Source organism: Danio aesculapii, chromosome 22, assembly GCF_903798145.1.
Source record: "Danio aesculapii chromosome 22, fDanAes4.1, whole genome shotgun sequence".
NCBI classification, from domain to species: domain Eukaryota; kingdom Metazoa; phylum Chordata; class Actinopteri; order Cypriniformes; family Danionidae; genus Danio; species Danio aesculapii.
Window position 1 is genome coordinate 18,813,434 of NC_079456.1, and position 19,698 is coordinate 18,833,131.

The 19,698-nt window shown below is 32.0% G+C and overlaps 1 protein-coding gene across 2 annotated transcripts in view; it reads left to right on the forward strand.

The window, feature by feature from the left end:
• Window positions 1–5,082: 5,082 nt before the first annotated feature.
• The window catches only part of mef2b (myocyte enhancer factor 2b), a 32,168-nt gene continuing 17,552 nt past the window's right edge, over window positions 5,083–19,698 (forward strand). For both annotated transcript variants that reach the window (XM_056448418.1, XM_056448419.1), the window contains exons 1-5: window positions 5,083–5,182; window positions 13,068–13,131; window positions 16,519–16,722; window positions 18,401–18,523; window positions 18,605–18,785. In XM_056448418.1, the coding sequence (XP_056304393.1) occupies window positions 13,078–13,131; window positions 16,519–16,722; window positions 18,401–18,523; window positions 18,605–18,785 (562 nt within the window). In that variant the 5' untranslated portion in view covers window positions 5,083–5,182; window positions 13,068–13,077. The remainder of the gene's footprint in view (window positions 5,183–13,067; window positions 13,132–16,518; window positions 16,723–18,400; window positions 18,524–18,604; window positions 18,786–19,698) is intronic.

The window sequence follows — 19,698 nt, forward strand, 5'->3', positions numbered from 1 at the left end:
AAAAAAAAAAGAAAAGAAAGTGGTTACAAATCTTTCTATTTTAAGCTTAAAAATAGATATTTTAAAGAATGTTGGAAACTGGTAACCATTGACTTCCATTGTATTTTTTACATACTGTAGAAGTCAATGGCTGCCGGATCCCAACATTCTTCAAATCATCTTCCTTTGTGTTCAGTAAGAAAAAAAGAAAGTGGTTACAAATGTTTTTTTTTTTTAAGTTTAAAAGTAGATATTTTGAAGAATGTTGGAAATCGATAACCATTGACTTTCATTGTATTTTTTTTTCATTCTATGAAATTTATTGACAGCCACATTCCAACATTCTTCAAATCATCTTCTTTTGTGTTCTGTTAAAAAGAAGTGGTTACAAATCTTTTTTTAAGCTTAAAAGTATATATTTTGAAAAATGTTGGAAACCGGTAACCATTGACTTCCATTGTATTTTTTCTTACTGTAGAAATCAGTGGCTGCTGGCTTCCAACATTCTTCAAACCATCTTCGATTAGTAAAAAAAGTAAAAAAAAAAAAAAAAAAAAAAGAAGAAAGTGGTTACAAATCTTTTTTTAAGCTAAAAGTAGATTGTTTGCAGAATGATGGAAACTGATAATCATTGACTTCCATTGTATTATTTTTTTTCATTCTATGAAAGTCAATGGCTGCTGGATTCCAACATTCTTTAAATCATTTTCTTTTGTGTGCAGTAAAAAACAAGAACGTGGTTTCAAATCTTTTTTTTAAGCTTAAAAGTAGATATTTTGAAGAATGTTGAAAACCTGTAACCATTAACTTCCATTGTATTTTTTTCATACTATAGAAGTCAATGGCTGCCGGATTCCAACATTCCTCAAATCATCTTCTTTTGTGTTCAGTAACAAAAAAGTGGTCACAAATCTTTTTTAAGCTTAAAAGTAGATATTTTGAAGAATGTGGGAAACCAATAACCATTGACTTCCATTGTATGTTTTTCATACTATAGAAGTCAATGGCTGCCGTATTCCATCATTCTTCAAATCACCTTCTTTTGTGTTCAGTAAAAAAAGAAAGTGGTTAAAAATCTTTTTGTTTAAGCTTAAATGTAGATATTTTGAAGAACGTTGGAAACCAGTAACCATTGACTTCCATTGTATTTTTTACATACTGTAGAAGTCAATGGCTGCCGGATCCCAACATTCTTCAAATCATCTTCTTTTGTGTTCAGTAAGAAAAAAATAAAGTGGTTACAAATGTTTTTTTTAAGTTTAAAAGTGATTTAAAAAAGATATTTTGAAGAATGTTGGAAACCGGTAACCACTGACTTCCAATGTATTTTGTTATCTTATGAAAATCAATGGCTGCCACATTCCAACATTCTTCAAATCATCTTCTTTTATGTTACGTGAAAAAAAGAAAAGAAAAGAAAGTGGTTACAAATCTTTCTATTTTAAGCTTAAAAATAGATATTTTGAAGAATGTTGGAAACCGATAACCATTCAATGTTTGAAGTCAATGGCTGCCGTATTCCAGCATTCTTCAAATCACCTTCTTTTGTGTTAAGTAAAAAAAGAAGTGGTTACAAATCTTTTTAAGCTTAAAAGTAGATATTTTGAAGAATGTTGGAAACCGGTAACCACTGACTTTCGATGAGTTTTTTTTTTTTTTTTTATATTATTAAAGTCAATGGTTGCCGGATTCCAACATTCTTCAAATCATCTTCTTTTATGTTCAGTAAAACAATGCAAACAGATTTTTTTTTTTTTTTTTTTTGATGGAACATTTAATTTGCTAAATTTTGTTTCATTTAAAAATATAAAAAATACGCTCTGACCCTTAAAATGCCCCATAAATGTCACATTAGACAAAGATGCTTGTGCAATATTGAATATGTCTTTTCAGATCAGTGTTTAGATGTGTTCTCTCTGGACTAGAGGGAATCCATATACCCTGAGCTTGCTGCAGGAGGGATGTTGAAGGACTTTCGGGAGCATGACATGAGGTTGCTAATTCTTGCATCAGATGACATGTAGATCAAACTCTCTGAGGGGAACTAAAGCCACTGTGTTCACGAGTGAGTGATATTGGTGGCCTCTTCACGGCATGTTCTGTAGAGTTCTCTTGTGCATCTCATTGTCACTTTTTATGGGAAGTAGTCTATGTGGGTTCAGAAGACGCTATTAAGATCATTTGCACGACTAAAATGGAAACTAGCTAAAGTTACTTCTGTTATGGTGCAATTATACATGCAAAAGTTCTGTGCCCTGTGCATCAATTTCTGAATGAGTTTTTATTTTTATAGTGACTTTTATATTTTGATGCGGTTGCTCGGATGTAAAAAGTTATAAAGCACACGTTGCATTTGGCATCATTTAAGTATTGAATGCTTTTTTTCAATGTTTGCAATTGATTTCCTTGAGTGCAGTGAATGAGATATGTAATATGTAATTAAATTGTTATTATTTTTAATATAAAGTTTTTATAAAATAATTTATTTTATTAAGGCGTGGTAATTTCCTCTCAATTTAAAAACAAATCCATGTCTTAAAACATGCCATTCTTTTTGTCATTTTATGCTAATTTGAAGCTCTACTTGACAATAAGATTATGTTTTAGTTTTTTATTTATTCTCTAAACAAAAAAATGAAACCGTTTTAAAGATGTTGTCAGTTAGAGTCGTTTTCTGTGCTGAAAAAAAAATTTGGATGAAATTTAGAGGAATTGTTTTTAGACCTTTACAGAATAAAGTAAAACTGTTACTCAAACACAAATCCAGGTAAACTGAAAATGTGTTTCATGTATATATAAATATTTATATGTAGACACACACACACGCACACACACACACAGTATATATATACAGAAGTGTGAAAATAGTGTTTCTCACACTTCAATGTTTCAGATCATCAAACAAATTTAAATGTTATTCAAAGATAACGCAAGTAAACACATCATGCAGTTTTGAAATGACTATTTTTATTAGGCGGAAAAAAATACTAAACTACATACAGTAGCCCTATGTGAAGAAGTGTTTGCCCCTAAACCTAATAACTGGTTGGGCCACCGATAGCAACAAAAAATGTTTTTTTGGCAATGAGTCTGTTATTGTGCTGTGCAGGATTGTTGTAATTCAGCCACATTGGAGGGTAAATTCAAGCATGAACCGCCTTTTCAAGGTCATGCCACAACATCTCAATTGCATTCAGGTCGGGACTTTGATTAGACCATTCCAAAGTCTTCATTTTGTTTTTCTTCAGCTATTCAGAGCTGGAGTGCTTCAATCGTTCTTGGTGCAGTTTCTTTCTTATGATGAGGTCATGAACACACAACTTAAATTCAAGCATGAACCGCCTTTTCAAGGTCATGCCACAATCTCTCAATTGAATTCAGGTCAGGACTTTGACTGGGCCACTCCAAAGTCTTCATTTTGTTTTTCTTCAGCCATTCAGAGTGGATTTTCTGGTGTTTTGGATCAAATCAATCATGTTTGTGCGGTTTCTTTGTTATGGTGGAGTCATGAACAAACAGCTGATGTAAGTGAGGCCTGCAATTTTTTGGATGTTGTTGTGGGGTCTTTTGTGACCCCTTGGATGAGTTGTCGTGGTGGTCTAGGAGTAATTGTGTTTGTCAGCCATTTACAATAACTTGCAATGAGTCTGTTACAGTGCTGTGCAGGATTTTGGCCCACTCATCTTTGCAGAATTGTTGTAATTCAGCCACATTGGAGGGTAAATTCAAGCATGAACCACCTTTACAAGGTCATGCCACAACATCTCAACATCTCTTTGATTAGACCATTCCATAGTCTTCATTTGGTTTTTCTTCAGCTATTCAGAGCTGGTGTGCTTCAATCGTTTTTGTGCAGTTTCTTTCTTATGGTGAAGTCATGAACACACACCTTAACTGAGGCAACTGAGGCCTGCAATTCTTTGGATGTTGTTGTGGGATCTTTTGTGACCCCTTGGATGAGTTGTCATTGCGGTCTAGGGGTAATTTTGTTTGCCGACCACTCCTGGACCTCCACTGCTCCATGTTTTTGCCATTTGTAGATAATGAATCTCACTGTGGTTTGCTGCATTTCCAAAGCTTTAGAATGATATATTAATAAAATTAAAATTATTGCTTTAAAATTATAGTTGTGCTGGGCAAAGTTTATTCATGAAACATGTGCATGTATGTATGTATTAACAAATACATAATAAATATACACAGTGCACACACTTAAATTATGTCAAAGCAAAATTTTATGTTGGATGCAATTAATCACTATTAATTTTTGCCCAGCACTCATTTTTTTTATTATATTTTTCAGTGTGTAATAAATTTAAAAAGTCTCTCATACATACATACATACATATATACATACATACATACATACATACATACATACATAATTACATATACATATATATATATATATATATATATATATATATATATATATATATATATATATATATATATATATATATATATATATATATATATATATATATATATATATATATATATATAATTATTTTTTATTTTATTAGAAATGTAAAAAAAAAAAAACCATTGGAACTTTGGATTTAGGCTAACTGTTGCTTATATCTACATATCCAACTAATATTGTCAAACATATTTACGTTTTAACTCGAAATGTGGCGACTTTTTCACTTATTCCTGGATTAATATCATCGTCTCGTAATTAATTTTAATAGGTGACCAAATGTGGCTTAATGGATTCAATACGGCCGTTTATGGTGTGTTAAATGCTCAGAGAGCTAGCTAAACCCCTTATTAAACTAATTCACTTTAATGACATCAATAAACTCTAACCCTTCTACGCGCACACACAAAATATTTCGAGTATCAGAGGACTCTTTTATTTAATGAATAAGAGAAAAAGGCTCGTCTTTGGAAGCTAATAAAACTCAGAAGATGGAGTGCGTTGTTGTGAAGATGATTGACGTCTCTTTCAGCCAATAGGAACACTATTTGGGCGAACAGCTGTAAATGATTGGCGTCTTCTCAGCTAATGGAAACGCAGAGAAGGCGGGGATTGGTGAACTGATGCTGCTACAGTATGAACAGCTGGAGATGCGCTGTTGTCAAAGCCGCTCGGCGACCATCAGGTGTTGTGAATTCAAGAAACTCCTCAGTTCAACTCATTCAGCGTGTCTCGTGACAGTGTTTTTAACTCAGCCGACTGGTTAACTGTCAAAACCAGGTAAGGACATGTTTTTAATCGATCGTAAGACAAGTAACATTGATTTTATTACAGTTTAAGACTGTTAACGGTAGTTACAATGGCTTGTGGGGAGATTACCATTTGTATAACCACCGTTTTAACACAAATAGCCTACCGTGGTTAAACTATGATAGTGTAGCTAAAGCATGGAAATTTGTGGTTGAAGTGATGTAATTACATATAGTGTATTTTGGCTTATATGTAGTAAAATCACTGTTAAGTTTCGTAAGGGATATGTATACCGTTTTAAGCTAGTTTTGGGCTTAGTCTTAGATAGAAGACACATTTGGACTGATAGACCTAATAATATTCTATTTATAATCACTATAGACTGTACTTGCATAATGTCAATCAACTAGCTACAACATAGTGCCTTGATAAATAAAATATTAAATTATTTTTGGGGACGTATGCCTATTTTTCAGAAATGAATAGAGTGTAATATTATAGTTATATTATAGCAGATTATAATTACATATAAATCATAAAAATAAAACCACAAAAAGCCCTTTATCAGCTCAATGGTTCTTATCCAGTCACCATCAGTGTGTTACCTAGAGAATGTGAGAAACTAATGCAAAATACTTTTTTTATTACAAGAAGTGTCATAGCAGCTTTTTTGTGTATTGGTGCAGGCCTGCAGTTTTCATGTTGTTTCACTATGATGAAATCAAACGCTCAATCCAGAACATTACAGTCGTATGCGTTGCCACTCAAAAGGTCTACAAAGGTCAAGGAAAGTGTAAATATGCGCATATATATGCACATGGAAGTGCATTTAAACCCTTTGGGACCTTGCAGAATTTTGCAAACTACTGAAACCATACATCCAGTCATATGTTGAAAATGCATTTACTCCAGGCTACTTTATAATAATAACACAAGCAAAAACGCTGTTCCACAACCACTTTAAAAACATGTCTATCCATCTTTTTTTTTTTTTTTTGCTTCTTGAACCCCTTAGAGCATTAACTCTTGTCGTTTGGAATGCAAATATTACTCTTACTTGCTATTTTTGGCGCACAGAGGTTTCTCATCCCACCGATACATTCGCAAAACCAACCATTAGCTTCAACCACTAACAGCTGAAGCTTCTGCAGCTACAGGTGCCAGTTGCATATGGTTTTGAAACCGTTTTGACATCCATTAGTGAATAATTATTTGCTGTAGCGTTCTGGAGCTCATTTATTTTCTTTCCCTTGACTGGTCTTGACAAAGGTGTTTGTTGTTGGAGTTCTGATGGTTTAGCCCCCATGAGGAACCCGGCAATGACTCCCCTCCGGGCCCTCGAGCGAGGGCATCTCTGTGGGAGAACGTCAGCGCAACACTGCCACTGTTTGTGTGTATTCTTTTCCACTGTGTCTGGCCTTTGGGAGAATTGCACAGGAAGCCGAATGTACACAGAGGGCAGACGTGATCCAGAGGTGCAATAGTTGCACGATTGTGTACTATCATGTTTTAAATGTTTTTTTTAAATGTTTTCTCTTTTTTGGAACTGAAACAATTAGGTGTCAAAGAAGGATTTTTGGTATATGCAAAATTGTAAATTGAGCAATACAGATTTTGTCTGAATTTAACAATCCTTACAACAATTAAATATCTTGGATTTGTTTTGAGTCCAGCGATATGCAACAATGTGCCCGCCGGCATAAATGAGTGCACCTTACAGAATATATTAGGGAAAAAATATTTGTAAAAAAATTAATAAAGAGGAAAAACCTAGAGAATATATAAATAAGTGTCTTAAAAAAAAAAAAAAAAAAAAAATATATATATATATATATATATATATATATATATATATATATGCATATATATATATATATATATATATATATATATATATATATATATATATATATATATATATAATATATATAATATATATATATATTATATATACATAAATATATATGAGTACACCCCTGACAATCTATCTATTCAATTAATATTTTCTATAGGATGCTTTACAATAAAATATTTGTGTACATACATTAGTCAGTACTGAAGCCAAATCTGGAGCTAATCTTTTTTTTCCTTTAATATTTTATTTGTGATTTTTTCCAAGTTTTAACAAAACATTTTGTACAATCAAGGTTGTATTTTTTCCATTATAACCCTTGCCGTCGAAATAGATTAACAAACAAGTTAAATTTAAATAAAAACAAAATTATAACACTGAGAAATGGAAAAAGAAACATTGACAGTATTGTATCCAGTTAAACAATATCAATTGAAAAAATATCTCAAATATATATAATACCTACATTATAATACAAATCAATAATCTGACGAGTTTATAGAGGTCTTCTACATGCGTTTGGAGTCAAACAATATTAGTGATTACATTTAAACCTGTTTACACAAATTTCTATATATAGATTAGATATATATATATATATATATATATATATATATATATATATATATATATATATATATATATATATATATATATATATATATAGATAATTTCTATATAGGAGAAAGTCTTAATTTTTTTCAAAGTTTGTGATCATAGGTTGCCATGTCTCTTAAAATTTTGGGATCCAAATCTGGAGCTAATCTAACAAAATAATTTTACGATTACAGTCCATTAATTAGTACACCCAAATTTGTTATGTTAGAAAATATTAAATAAAATGTAAAAAAAAAAAAGAATAGAAAATATATGAAATGTTTGATGAAAATGAAATTTTGTAGTTTGTATTTATTTTGCAACATTTAATTAAAATTTAAATATGTATTCTTTCTATTTCTAAAGATGTTCTGTCACCAAACTATTATTTTAATGAATATAACTGTTTAATAAATCTGTGTTGTTCAAATGCACCAATATGTATTACCAAATTCACTGAGAAATTGATAAAATGTTCATTTTCAAAATGAGGTGTACTCATTTATGCTGAGCATGTATATGTTTGCGTGTGTGTGTGTTTTCTATTTTCTTCATGCTATTCACCCCAGTGTGATTTTATTTTTACATTATTAATGAATAGATTAGATTATATTATATAAAGTTACATTATACATTTGCTTTTTTACTTTGGTGATAAAATATACATTTAAATAAGTACTATATATACGAAAAATTACAAATGTGGATTATTTATTTATGGGAAGTAGTCAATGTGGGTTCAGAGGACGCTATTAAGATCATTTACATGACCAAAATGGAAACTAGCTAAAGTTACTTCGGTTACAGGCTACAATTATACTGTCAATGAAGTTCTGTGCCCTGTGCGTGACATACTGAATGAGTTTTTATTTTTATAAAGACCTTTATATTTTGAAGTGGTCGCTCTGATGTAAAAAACAATAAAAGCGTACACGACATTTGATGGCATTTAAAAATCAAATGCTGTTCTTTTTTGTTATAAACTATACACTTAAACATATATCGTACTTATATAAAGTACTATAAATGTATATATAGCATGAAAAACCTATATGTAGTAGTATATATAGTGCTACATAAATAAAACACGTATACATGTAGAATTATTTATTCATATAATTTCTACGTTATACATTTGATTATATAATATATAGTTACATGATAAATTTGCCTTTACTCTTTAGTGATAAAATATGAATGAATATTTATTTACATATACATACATATAAAATGTCTACATCACCATCTATATTGCACAAAAATAACCTTTACATTTGAGCTTTTCATTTAGCATAAGCAAATGTAACGCACATTACATATTACAATGTAACATATTACAGTACATCATCTTACAATAAAGCTTTGCTTGCTTTGGCAACGCTTATGAATTTGCATTATTTGGTTCATATATTTTCAGTTGGCAATAACAACATACAATTTAGGAATTTTGTACACAATTTTTGCGAATTTTAAACATTTTATTTATGTAAAACATTTGACATTTGAGTTCCTACAAATTCAGTGCAATACAATGAAGATACATATATACACACCACACACACTCATCAAGAAAACAATGATTTTTTCGTCATTTGGTAGTTTGTGTATATAAACTGGTGATTTTTTATTTATACAAAAAAGAATAACGTTAAGATCCACACTTAAAATGAACTTTTCATTCAGTTGTGTTAATTTGAACTAATGTTAAAATTGTTACGACCTGCCATGAGACTATGTTGGACATAATTCTGTCTGCAGTTATATAGCAAATCAGTTAAAGCCCCCCAAAAAACAATTATAACGTTTCTTTTGTGAGCAAAAGTCATGTATTCACAAATTTGAGGAACTTAGCTCAACACATAGTTTGATGATAGCGATCTTGTCAAAAATGCTTCTCACTTCCTCGCATTGCATTTATATCTTATGACCAACATTTTGACCCTAATACAGGCCACCTGTCAAAGCGTTTAGGTGTGTGTGTGTGTGTGTGTGTGTGTGTGTGTCTGATGGAGAATATCAGCCTGCTATTCACTTTATATGGTTAAAATGGCACAAACAAGTATTCCTCCACTTGTCCGTCTGTGTGCCAAGGGGTGGGTGTGCGGTCAACGGGCACTCGTGGATCGTGGGAACCGTGTCGCTCTCTCTGTAAACCATTGGCTTTAAGATTTTAAAAATAGATGAGGTCACACATGCCTGATATGAGAGAAAAATAAAAGCATTTCTGAAGTCTTTGAGCTTTTGCCTCAGCAGTCAGCCACTATATTAACAGCAGGAGCAAGGAATACTGTTGATAGACCATCATTGTCATCCATAAAGTCTGTGTGAAATCAAAGATTTCTAGCGCACATTGTTTTTTTTTTTTTAGGAGAACAATTAATTTGTGTTAAAATTAAGTTAATACAATGAAAAAGTCTGTTAGTTTGCTACTAGGGTATGATGCACAAAAAGAAAGCCCCACCTCCTACATAATATTCTGTTTCAGTTGGAAGTACCAAAATAAATATTGAAAAATTCATTTCTAAAGTGCAGCTAACATCTTAGCCGATTATTTTTTGCTATAATATGTAACTTAGTAAAACATTAGCTGTATTATTCTTGTTAAGATAACACACCCAGCAGGCACAGGACGTCAACATGACATCAGATTGACGATGTACTCCAATGTCGTGGGATGTTGTATTTTGTTTGGAAATGAAAATCGGGTTGACATCAGAACCCAACGTCAGGCCGACATCAATGTCCAACATCGGACCGATGTCGTATTTTGGTTATTTTCCAATGCAACCTAAAATCAACCAAATAACAACGCCTAATGATGTTACAGCTTGACATTTTGTGGACATTACCACTAAGATGTTTTGTTACAATAACTTAAAATGTTCTTTATTAGCTTTAAATAGTTATTCTAGCATCTCTTTGCCAGCAAATGCGCATGATCATAGCAGTAGAACATTTTAACACTCTTAATAATTTCCTTTTAAATCTATAGCAACTTACTGGCAGCAGTCTTCCAGTAACTTACTGTAAATCAATCACAGCAAAAATACTGTATTCACATGTACAGCACTATTGATCTTGCCCTATATGTATTTTCAGTATAGTATATCTTTACTGTAAAATATACAGTAATTTTCACAATGCAACTTTTAAATACAGTAACATACTGCATATTTGTCCTGCAGTAAAATTCAGCTCATATTACAGTTAAATACTGTGTAATTTACAAAAACTCTTAACAGTGTAGATTATTTGAGATTAAATTAAAGAGTTTGCGAACTAGCAATTGAGACTACCACAAATAACCGTTAAATACATCAACTTAAATCAACTTAAAACTTTAGTTTCCAATGCATGATGACCCTCTAACCCCAAAATCATCTGCTGGTGTGGGTTTCGCTCATGGGAGAACAGGGGGTGGACAGGAACTTTCCCTTCATTGAAATGCACTATTATTCTATGTGTGGTTGTGGCACTAATGCAAACTTTACCTTTAAAGGGAGATGACATATTTTTAACCCGTGCCCCGTGGAAATGCTCATGCTTTTGCTGGAATAACCCAGACTGCGGGGGTGTTAGCTTGTGCACCAAGGCTAACTTTACTCCCAGCTTACCCTCTGGAGGGTAAAAGTACACAAACGTCCGTAAGCCATGGTTGGGAAGTTGGTATTGGCTGAACGCATTGCATATAAGCAGTGACCCACTGTGTTTATATGAGCAATAACTGCACTAAGTGACAATGAGTGCCAGTGATGGTACAATGAATTATTTTGCACACACATCAGCATCTGCTAAAATTATTAGCCCACTTGTGATTTTTTTTTTTATATTTGCCAAATTAAATTAAACAGAGCAATGATTTTTTTCACAGTATTTTCTATAATTTTTTCTTCTGGAGAAAGTCTTATTTGTTTTATTTCAGCAAGAATAAAAGCATGTTTTACTTTAAAAAAAAACATTTTAAGGTCAATATTATTAGCTCCCTAAACAATATTTTTTCCGATTGTCTACAGAACAAACCATCATCATACAATGACTTGCCTAATTACCCTAACTTGCCTAATTAACCTACACTGTAAAAAATATGTTATTTTCCATAAAATAACACAATGGCCGTTAAATTACAGAAATTTACTGTAAAATAACGGGCGTTAAATTACAGAAAGTTCTTTAAATTTAAATTTAGGGTAAATTTTTGTAATTTAACATCTGTTATTTTACGGTAAATTTCTGTAATTTAATGTCCGTTATTTTACTGTCAATTTCTGTAGTTTAACGTGTGTTATTTTACGGTAAATTTCTGTAATTTAATGTCCGTTATTTTACTGTCAATTTCTGTAGTTTAACGTGTGTTATTTTACGGTAAATTTCTGTAATTTAATGTCCGTTATTTTACTTTTTTTTCAGCACCCCAGCTTTTTTTCAGTGTAGTTAAGCCTTTCAATTCAGGCCCGTAGCCAGGGGGGTTCAGGTGGTTTGAAAGAATCCAGAATTTGGCCCCTTCATGAGCTGTTTGTCCTATTTTTGACAGTGCGCCATCATAAATTGTGAAAATAACCAAAAAAAGAAGGCTTCAAGACAAATTTAATTATTAATTAATTATTTGCCTATAGGCTAGTTTTTACTTAAAACAAGTTTTAACATATCCCTAATAGTTTTTTTATGATGGATGATAATAAATTAGCATTTAAAAAATTATTTAAATTTCTTTGTTAAAAAATGTAAATTTACTATTCTATCTCATTACACTATTTCTAAAACTGCAATAATAAATGAAAACAATTTTCTGTAAACATAAAACAGTATGGTAAGCACTTTGACAAAAATGTAGGAACTATTTTTGTTGCATCAAAAAATGTGGTTATGATAACCATCCGACAAAAGCTAAGCTAAATTTTGTGCTTAAAATGTCACTAGAATGCAGTATTTGAACCTTATAATTTATAGAAAATTAGGCGAATGACTGAAAGGGTCCGCTTTTTGAGAAAAAAAGAACCACCCGTTTTAATAGGCTGGCTACAAACATAAACTTGCACTTTGCACTGAATACTTGCATCTTGAAATATATCTAGGAAAATATTATGTACTGTCATCATGGCAAATAAACTATAACTAAAATTATATAATAACTATTAGATGTAATAACTATAAAGCTATTATGTTTAGAAATATGTTGAAAATATGTTGAAAAAATATCCTGTTAAATTTCTGTTAAGAGGAACTTTGGGACAAGAAATATACAGGGGGGCTAATAATTCAGGAGGGCTAATAATTCTGACTTTGACTATAAACAAATTTAGAAATGTACAACATTTTGCTGTATTTTAAAAATGAAATAAAATGAATATTTTAATGTATTTCTCACAGGTGTAATTTTCTAAAAGCGATAATACAGTCAAATAAATTCATATACCACACAAATAATACTAATTAATTACATTTCTCTTTGTCTTCTTGTTTAATTAGTAAAAGCATCATGGGGAGAAAGAAAATTCAGATCTCTCGGATTCTCGACCAGCGAAATCGACAGGTCTGTACTCTTTTCATTTCATAAATCAGCATAAAATAGCCTCCAATATTTGATTGACATAATGTGACTTTTTTTGTATGTGTGAAACTGAATATTTAGTAGTAAGTAATAGACAGGGCTTGATTTGAATTATTTTGATAACATTTGTCGGTGTTAGCCTGTATTATTATTATTGAGTGTTATTTTTTATTTTTAATTCTTCCCAGTCAGCTTTGGTTTTGGCAACATGATATTGTTAGGTATTGAAAAAACTATGTATAATACCCGACGAAGATATTATATATATACCCGAGGAGATATATAAGAAGATTATATAGAATACCCGAAGAGGAAAATATTATCATATATATATATATATATATATATATATATATATATATATATATATATATATATATATATATATATATATATATATATATATATATATATATATATAGATATATATGCACAAACACGCACAAACACACACACACAACCAAACGGTTTGCTAAAACTTTAGCAGATGAATTGTGGCTTTTGTCAAGTTTTATTCTTGTTCAGATATGTGAAGATATTATTGTCTCTGGTTTTTTATTTGCTTTTTATGTCAGAAAATCTCAGCGTAGCAGATTTTAGTAACAATACTATAACAGCAAAACGCTAAGTTATAGTGTGAATTCTGCAGGTGTTTGAAAATAACAAAGTATTTGTGTTGAGTGTGCTATTATAAATGGTTTGCTTTAGCTATAAACAACCAACCAGAATTCTTCAAAATATGTAATATGCCCCTGATTGCACACACAACTTGCAGAAATGGAAGATGTATTTTTTAGAGCTCACCTGCCATACGTCTATAAGGCATCACCTTTTAGACATTAAAAACACATTTATAATACGTTTTTAAAATATTTATGATTTAAAAACATTTTAAAGAAATGTTTGTAGATGTTTTTTAGATGTATTCCAGACCAAACGCTGTTTCAAAAACATCTTCTAGACATACGTTTGCTATCTGGGGTGTGAGTTATGAATATAAATGCTGTTAAAATGATATAATGTTGCCAAAATCAAAACGAGTATGTCAATATGTTATTGGATTTATGCTCAATCACCTGTCTACTGCATAAATGTTCAATCCTAAATAAATTAATAAATATCTATGTATCTAAGAGGCTAGCATAGGCATTACAGAACCTAAGTTGAAGAGTTCAAATGCAAAAACCTCTGAGTGCCTTCTGAAAGGACTTCTTCTTTGCCATAAAAGTGATATTACTGAACATGTGCACAGGAGCCTGATTAAAAATGCTAATTTACAGTTTTTCTCAGTCGCTTTGGTGCATTTCTCACAACACTAGTGCATTTCTGCACAACAGTTAATGCATTTCTCAAAACAATTAGTACAAATTGCAAAACCTTGTTGATAACTTGCAAAAGTGCTTCACATGCTCAAAATGGATAGTTCAATCCTCAAAAGCAAGTATTGATGTCAATGAAAGTGTCAGTGGCATCAAAATGAAAAGTCCTGACACTGTTGTTTATGAACAAGATACAACAAACATAAACTTTCTTTGGGTAGAGCTGTGCACAACTGTAAACAATATTGCAGAACATACTGGAACTTAACCAACAGCATACACAGGTCTGTAAATCATTCATCAAATTGTTCAGTTTTTAAGACATTTTCAGGAAAATAAATATTTAAAAAAAAAATTTATTAGTTTGACAGATTTTGACAACTAGTTCACAATTTTTGTATGTAATGACTTAAGTAATTAAACGAGGACTATTAGTTCTATATGGAATGACTGTTAAGCATTTACAAGTTTAGTTAATTTTGACTGACATGACATAAGCAAACAGCAGAGAGTTGTAAGACAAGCAAATGATGCATGTCCAAAAGCATTTGCAATTTGTTGAGAAACTGCTACTAGGATGTGCACAAATGATAATTGTTTTAAGATATGCATTATCTGTTGTGCAAATGTAAATAGTGTTGTGAGAAATGCACCAAAGCGACTGAGAAAAACTAAATGGAAAATTTCAGGCATTTAGAGGTTTTTGCCACTAAACTCTTTAGTTTTTGCTGTCAGACAAATAATTTTTCTTATTAACATTGATTGAGTTTAATACTGTTTTGATACATAAAAATAAAAAACTAGAATCTAGCGTCACAGATTTTAGTGAAATATCTTTATCCTACACTCAGAAAAAATAGTACAATGTTGTACCAAAGAAGGTACAACTAGGCCAATACATTTTTATGGGACCGAATTGTACCTTAAGACAAGGAAACAAATCTGTAGCATTGCAGTTTGTGCCTTTAAGGACATGATTTGTAACATGGGGAACCAAAATGTACCTTTAGTTTTTAAAACCTGCAGATACAATATTGTACCTTCATCAAAGGTAGAAAACTGATCCATGAAGGTACCACTACAGTGACAAGACACTTTGTACCTAACAGTGTCAAATGTGTTCCTTCAAGAAATATTAAAAGCATTTTCCTATTATGCCTAAAAGATGTTAATTTATTTTCAGTAAATATAAAACATCAAATACATTTTTTAAACAATGTTTCAGTTTAGACAAAAGTTCTTTGTGTGTGTGAATTCACATTTTCAGTGTACAAAAAGATTTAAAAACTACTTTAAAATAGATTTTAAAATCTTGTTGCGGCAAAACATTTCACAATTCTTTTTTACAAATTTTTAATTTGTAGTAATAAAAGAGGCGAAAAGTCGACTCAAGACGTTGTTTGCTTCTCCCTTTCCGTTCTAACCGTGAATATTTTTTTCTGAGAGTGTATCAAAACACTAGCAAGTGTTTATATCAGAGACGTCTATTTAATGTGTGCATTTACATCTAAAAGTCATAATACATCTGCATGTATTACGTATATATAGTATATCTAATAGTACGTCTATTAGATGTCTCCAGTCGGCTGTTAAATAGACGTATTCTATCAGTCTGTCTAAGACTCATGTTATGAAAAGAAACTTTTTTCAGTTTGAATGATACTGTTTTAAAAACAAAAACAAAGCAAAAGCAGGCATGATTCGAAGGATTTTGAGTTTAAGTCATCTTCTGCATATACGGACCAAAAACACACACACACAAACACACACACACACAATCATGAGCTTTTTTATCTCTAGACCATTTTAGATCAAATTATGTCATGTTTTCACGCCGGATTTGTTATAAGCCAATCATTAAGATGGTAAGTTAAGACACTTCACTAGAATGTGATATTTTAATCCAAGCGTTCTGAACGTGTGAAACATGGTTCTGCTAAAGACGTGTCCCCAAAAAAGACTCCAGAAAGACACTGTGTGAGAAGTCAAACCTTCACAGCTATTAGACGTTTCTGTAACAATAGTCTTGTGGTTTGTTCTCTTCTTGAAGGTGACATTTACCAAGCGCAAATTTGGCTTGATGAAAAAGGCCTATGAGCTGAGCGTGTTGTGCGACTGCGAGATCGCTCTCATCATCTTCAACAGCACCAACCGTCTCTTTCAATACGCCAGCACCGATATGGACAAAGTGCTCTTAAAGTACACCGAATACAGTGAACCTCACGAGAGCCGCACTAACACGGACATACTGGAGGTATACAGGCCAAATCTCTTACATTTTTCATTATTAGCATTATAGTAATATTAAATCATGTGGGCTACCGCTTTGGTTTCACCATGATTACATTTATTGTAGCAAAACCAAACTAAGTCCCACAAATAGTTTGCAACTGCAGAATTGATCTATATTTGAAACACATTGAACACTACATTACTAAAAGGGAATATAGGTTAAATACAGAAATATTGTTTTATGTTTAGATAGATAGATAGATAGATAGATAGATAGATAGATAGATAGATAGATAGATAGATAGATAGATAGATAGATAGATAGATAGATAGATAGATAGATAGATAGATAGATAGATAGATAGATAGATAGATAGATAGATAGATAGATAGATAGATAGATCATTGATCATTGTTCACTAATTTACTAAATATATATTTTTCACATTATTTATTTTGCATAAAATTATAATTCTAATAATAAACACTATTTAAAAGTAAGATTTCATTAAGATTTTCATTAAATTGATAAGAAGTGACAGTAAAATTGAATGTGTTTTATATTCCAAATAATGATTATGCTTTCCACAAAACTATTAAGCAGCACAGATGTTTTCAATGTTAATAGTATATGCCTATAATAAATAAATAATAAATGTAATTTTAACATATATAAAAATAGAAAATAGGTTATTTAAATTGTATTATTATTTCACAAAATTACTGATATTACTGGTATTTAAATTGTTTATTTTAGAAATTTAAATAATTTAATTAATATTTTACAGTAATATATAATAAATTATTATTATTTAATATTGGTAAATAATAATTTTAATAATAACTAGATAATTAAAGTTCTTCGAGACAAACTTTGAGGCTGGCTTGGAAGAAAGAAAGAAAGAAAGAAAGAAAGAAAGAAAGAAAGAAAGAAAGAAAGAAAGAAAGAAAGAAAGAAAGAAAGAAAGAAAGAAAGAAAGAAAGAAGAAAGAAAGAAAGAAAGAAAGAAAGAAAGAAAGAAAGAAAGAAAGAAAGAAAGAAAGATATATTCTGTATAGAAGTGTCCTGAAAAACATCTAGTAAAATATTATTTACTATCATCATGGCAAAGATAAAATAAATCAGTTATTTGAAATGAGTTATTGAAACTATTATGTATAGAAATGTGCTGAAAAAATCTACTAATACTGACTTCAACTTTAGATAGATAGATAGATAGATAGATAGATAGATAGATAGATAGATAGATAGATAGATAGATAGATAGATAGATAGATAGATAGATAGATAGATAGATAGATAGATAGATAGGTAGGTAGGTAGGTAGGTAGGTAGGTAGGTAGGTAGGTAGGTAGGTAGGTAGGTAGATAGTTAGATAGATAGATAGATAGATAGATAGATAGATAGATAGATAGATAGATAGATAGATAGATAGATAGATATGATTTTAAAATGATTTAATGTCAATTTGTCAAATATTAAGTGTAAAAGTAAAAAATATACTGTAATTACTGTAAGATAAACAATTATTAAATAAATTTGATATAAAGATGTAAATTATATAAAATGTTAATTTATATAGGCACACTACCTCATTATTTAATTTATTTACATTTCCTGGCCCTATACTGATCCTCCTTCACCCCAACATCATACTGTTCCCTCTCCTCCCCTCCACTCTCTTTCTCTGAGCACTCTAGACTTTAAGAAGGAAAGGATTGGGTTTGGAAAGTTCAGAGATCGATCAAGAAGACGGTGTGACAATCGGAGCAGAAAAATATCATGACGGCATGGACCTCTCCCTCGCTCGCCAGCGCTATTACGTTAGTTGAATCTCACAAATAACAATTTCTGATGAGCCACATATGTGTTCATCTAAAGGATTGCTATGAATCCATTCACAGGCTCCTTCGCTTCTCCATTCAGATGTGATGAATGCAAGTGCTGAAAATGGCTACATCAACTCCTCCAATCCAAATCTAGGTGCCCATCGCACTCCGTCCTACAAACCGTTGTGCACCAGACCGGGCTCAACTGGTACTGTCAGCGCCAACTCTCATCCTGCTCTTATGGGACCACATGCAGGTAAAGTCCATGTCATTTACAATGCCGATGAATGTATGTTAAAGAGCCCATATTATACATGAAATAGGGTCATATGTAGGTTGTAAGGGTCTCCAACAACAGTCTAATATGCATGCAAGGTCATAAAACACTTTTATGGTCTTATAATCTGCATTTATTTTTACCTAATTATCCCAACGACTCCCATATGAATCGTTCAGCGATTCATTTGTTCCCAACCCCCTCCTCAGCGCGAAGCTAATCTGCGCTGATTGGACCGATGACAGCCTGCTGCGATTGGTCGACAGTGACAGGCTTCAGCACGAGACAGAGTGAAATGCCCAGCTGGTAATCAACTATATAAAAGTAGTCACAGTGCACACGCGCTTCATAGTGTAAGACTTTTTTCACACACACACACACAACACTCCTCAGAAGAACTGGGGAGATCGACGCGAGTCTCCTAGCCTCTCCCTCTCCCTCTCTCTCTCTCTCACACACACACACACACAACGCTCCTCAGAAGAACTAGGGAAAGCGACGCGAGTCTCTCTCTCTCTCTCTCTCTCTCTCTCACACACACACACACACACAACGCTCCTCAGAAAAACTAGGGAAAGCGACGCGAGTCTCTCTCTCTCTCTCTCTCTCTCTCTCTCTCTCTCTCTCTCTCTCTCTCACACACACACACACACACACACACACACACACACAACGCTCCTCAGAAGAACTAGGGAAAGCGACGCGAGTCTCTCTCTCTCTCTCTCTCTCTCTCACACACACACACACACACAACGCTCCTCAGAAAAACTAGGGAAAGCGACGCGAGTCTCTCTCTCTCTCTCTCTCTCTCTCTCTCTCACACACACACACACACACACACACAATGCTCCTCTGAAGAACTAGGGAAAGCGACGCGAGTCTCCTGTCTCCT